The 4,667-nt window shown below is 44.7% G+C and overlaps 1 protein-coding gene across 1 annotated transcript; it reads left to right on the plus strand.

The window, feature by feature from the left end:
* Nucleotides 1-521: 521 nt before the first annotated feature.
* On the plus strand, nucleotides 522-4,129 carry LOC139420840 (early growth response protein 1-like). Its single transcript, XM_071171186.1, has 2 exons — nucleotides 522-1,203; nucleotides 1,675-4,129. The coding sequence occupies exons 1-2, from the start codon at nucleotides 993-995 to the stop codon at nucleotides 2,955-2,957; spliced, it is 1,494 nt and encodes a 497-aa protein (XP_071027287.1). The 5' UTR covers nucleotides 522-992; the 3' UTR covers nucleotides 2,958-4,129.
* Nucleotides 4,130-4,667: the final 538 nt, after the last annotated feature.

Consider the following 4,667-nt stretch of genomic DNA (forward strand, 5'->3'; position numbering starts at 1 on the left):
AGGCTATATACATTAATTTCCACTCAACATTTTGTGACATTGTTTGAGAAAATGTAATTGGGTGCAGACATTATAGTTATTGTCTCAAATCGTGCTGGATTTGAGCAGGTCTCGCACATTTATTGCCGAGCCCTGATCAGAATTACCACTGGAAACTCCTAATAAGAGCAAGGAAGTGGAAACCCACCGGAACCGGTTCGTCTGAAGGGACGACCTTATATGGCATGTCATAGCCGAGGTTTCCGGCAATGGCGGTGCGCAGTATAGATAGGAAAACTGCATTTATTCCGAAAACCACGGCAAAACAGCAGCGGCCGTCTCTTATTTCTATATAGAAACTACTTTTGTTATAATATGTATAATATGCACCGTTTTTGAATATTTGGATAAACAGTCTCCCGCTCTCCGCATTTACTCTGACAAGCCTTCCGTGCACTCCACTGCGTTGCCTAAATATGGCTTTCCTCCAGTCCTTATTTGGACATTTACGTCACGGCAGGAGGCTTTATAAAGCGGTGGAATCCTCAGCCTAGTGAAACAGTCCTCGGAGCCAAATAGAGCTCATGTCAATACGCTACAGAGCAGACAGCCCCATAGTAGGCAAGTTTAGAACTTATTCTAGCACACACCAAACACGTGAACTAAAAGATAAAAGGTTAATCAAAAGGGAAAACACAACAGCAACATATTTCTTAATTCTTGATCACAGTCACTCATCAGGATTATTAGAAACAAATATATGTTTTCATTCCTACCCTTCTGGAATGAATGAACCACAACATAATTTTTGAAGACTGGGACCTTTTGCAAAGACGCCAAGTTGAAAGCAGCAAAGCCTTTGGATTCCTCTGACCATCTTCCTCAACAAGAGCAGCATCTTTAGAATTATCCTCTAAAGACAGCTGGTAATCTCCTCTCACCTGAGACAAGCAGGAGCAGCGTCTCCAGCTACTCTGTCTCCAGACAGCCAGAACACCGGCAGCACCAGTACCATGGCTGCAGCCAAGACAGAGATGCTCCTCTCAGCTCTGCAGACATCAGACCCACTAGGCTTCCCCTACTCTCCCATGGACAGCTACCCCAAGCTGGAGGAGCTGATGTTGCTCCACTCAGCAGGGACCACATTCCTGGCTGCCTCCACACCAGAAGGTGTAGGCTTTGGGACCGGGGAAACAGGAGACTCATACGAACATCTGAATGGAGGTAAGGGCTGCTCTAACTGTGAACTCTTTATGGTTTCATTCAGAAATATGCATGAAAATGTGCATAATCTATGAGGTTGCATTTGAGGTCTGACATAGTCTATGCAAAAAATATGAATATAAATAGCTTTAAAAAGTGTTATTATTATTGTGCATAGAGCTGTACCGGTATTTGTCTTTTTTTGACGATTGGATGATTTAATTTTTGCAACAAAAAATGAATGAATATGTAGTATAGTTCTATGATTTAACTGATTGCGTAATTTACATGCATTTGGTAGAAATATGAGACTGTCAGCTCTCACTCCTTGTAACTTGATGTGGGATGTATTTTGTATAAACCAGCAGGATTCTTCAATGCTCACCCCCTGGATCCTAAAAAGTATTGGGGGCTACCATCTGCAGCAAATGTAAATGTGCTTTTACACGGCAGCTGTTAAATGCTAACTGTTTGTTGTTGTTGTTCTTTCAGATACATTACCTGACATCTCTATCGGCTGTGACAAGTCTTTCATCGACCAGACCTACTCAACCCCTCGCCTGCCCTCCATCTCCTACACAGGGAGGTTCACCCTGGAGCCTGCAACCAGCTGCAGCAACAGCCTGTGGGCAGAGCCATTATACAGCCTGGTCAGTGGGCTGATAGGCATGTCCCAACCGCCCACCTCAGTTGCCCCGTGCTCCTCTGCTGCTCCGGTCAGCTCCTCCTCACACACCATGAGCTGCTCTGTCCAAATTGGTGATTCCAACCCCATCTACTCAGCTGCACCCACCTATTCTAGTGTTAGCCCTAACCTCTTCTCTGACTCTAACCAGTCCTTCCCCAGCCCGTCAAACACCTCAGTCCAGTACCCACCACCCACCTACGCCAGCAGCAAGACCTGCTCCTCCAACATGGCTCTGCCCATGATCCCAGACTACCTGTTCCCCCAGCAGCAGGGTGAGATCAGCCTGCTTCCCCCCGACCAGAAGCCTTTCCAGTCTCAGAGCATCCAGCAGCAGCTCTCCCTCACACCCCTGTCCACCATCAAGGCTTTCGCCACACAGACTGGCTCTCAGGATCGTAAAGGTTCCTACCAGTCTCCGCCGGTTAAGCCCAACCGCATGCGCAAGTACCCCAACCGCCAGTGCAAGACCCCGCCCCACGAGCGCCCCTACGCCTGCCCCGTGGAGACGTGCGACCGCCGTTTCTCCCGCTCAGATGAGCTGACACGCCACATCCGCATCCACACGGGCCAGAGACCCTTCCAGTGCCGCATCTGCATGCGCAACTTCAGCCGCAGCGATCACCTGACCACACACATCCGCACGCACACCGGCGAGAAGCCCTTCGCCTGCGACATCTGCGGCCGCAAGTTTGCCCGCAGTGATGAGCGCAAAAGGCACACCAAGATCCACCTGAGGCAGGCAAAGGACAGAAAGGTGGAGAAGGCAGGGCCCACCCCCATGGCCATCCCCTCCCCAGTCTCAGGGTACTCCTCCCCCTCCACATCATACCCCTCTCCTAACTCCTCTTACTCATCTCCAGTGCTGTCTTCATACCCCTCCCCAGCGCCCTCCTGCTATTCCTCCCCAGTGCACAGCTCTTATGGCTCCCCATCAGTCAACACCATGTACTCCTCAGCCTCCAGTACATTTCAGACACAGGTTTCCACCTCATACGGCTCCCCCACAAACATTTACATCTCCCAAGTGGGCACTCCTCAGTCAAAACTGCAGTCCACACTCTCTCCAAAAAACATTGATATCTGCTAAGACTTTCATATCTTTACTTATCATTTATTTTTTATTTTTGAAAAGAAGAAGGAAACAACATTGTTACCTTTTCAAATGCACTTTTACTCCCCCTGTGTCCATACAGCGATTAAAGATCATGGAACATGACAGAGAGAGATGGCCGAGGATAGAAAGGGAACTGTTTCTCTCTTCAACTCAACCTCAGTACTTCAATGAGTCTTCAGAGATCTAAAGAACATAGAATAGTTTGGTGGTACTTTGGATACTGACAACCTGAAATTCAAAAAGACTGATGGGTACGCAAACAGCCCCATGTATAGTGTACATGTGCCATGTTTCGTTTTTCATCCTTTTAGACTTATTTAGACTTACTTAGACTTACTTTTAGACTTATTAGACTTACTTTTAGATTTATTAGACTTATTTAGACTTACTTGGACTTACTTTCTTTACATGGTATAATTTGAACTTGATGGCACCATGTTTCTCTGAATACATTTTCTCTTGCAGTAACAATGCGTGACAACTTTATTGGGGAAGAACAATTAAGTATTCGAGCATGTTAACTGTAACACTGGCATTTGTTTCTATGCTTTGTATATATCACCCACTTCAAATCAAATCAAATTTTATTTGTCACATACACATGGTTAGCAGATGTTAATGCGAGTGTAGCGAAATGTACTATCTCCCATGTTGTTTTTATATCACCATGAAATAATGAACATTCTTCATTATAAACGTTTTGGTGGCTTTTTTGAAGCTTAGCAAACAAAACTATGTTTTGTTTATCACTCTGTGATTAGTAGCCTTAAGGTGTGGAGTGTATTTTTTTATGGAATGTAAGAGCGATTTTAAGGGGCAATTTGGAGGAAACCGAGGTCACAGATTACGCAAGAATGTAAGCAAAATAAAATATTTTTTTACAATTGAACTGTAAATACATACAGTATGTACGCATTCAGGAGTCAACATGTTGTTCTTACCTACTGAGTAGGCATTGGATTTTTGTATATTATTTACATGCAGTTCATTATTGTGTGGTTATTTTTATTTGTTGTTGTGTTTGTGAAAGCAAATGACTGTTTTTGGCTACTTAAGGCATTGAATGCGCTTAACTGCCAAAGATATTTGGTGTACATGATATCCTTCAAGAACAGGGATATTAATAAAATATCAATATATTACGATAACATTTTGTGTTGTTTTTTTTCCTGTTTTCTCAATCAATATTTTCCCCACTCTACCGTAGACATACATTTAAAGGAAACATCAAAGCACACATTTATTTGAGTTATTGAAAATAACATCAATCAATTTAAACTGAAGAATAGAGCATTAGGGTTATGGCAGAATGTGACATTTTATGTCCAATACCATCATACTATTTACAGAGCAGTGGCAGAAATGGCAACGTGGCGACCCTCTTCTCCTCCCTCTCTATCTGAGAGGAATCAGACTGAGTGCTGCCGTAAGGAGTGAGATGTGTGTCTCCCTCATCTGTGGCTCCCTGGACTGTTGTCTCAGCAACCGACTTCCCTGACACTGGGTGTATCCCAAATTGCACCATATTCCCAGGGGCCCTGGTCAAAAGTAAGTAGTGCTCTGTAAGGAAAAGCGTGCAATTCAGGATACATCAGGTGTCATGACAGCAAAACTGTCTCAGGCCTCTCTCTGCTGCCAAGCCTCGGTCAACTCTCACACTCGCTCTGTCAGCTCATGGCTCCC

This window comes from Oncorhynchus clarkii, chromosome 12 (genome assembly GCF_045791955.1).
Source record: "Oncorhynchus clarkii lewisi isolate Uvic-CL-2024 chromosome 12, UVic_Ocla_1.0, whole genome shotgun sequence".
Classification (NCBI taxonomy): domain Eukaryota; kingdom Metazoa; phylum Chordata; class Actinopteri; order Salmoniformes; family Salmonidae; genus Oncorhynchus; species Oncorhynchus clarkii.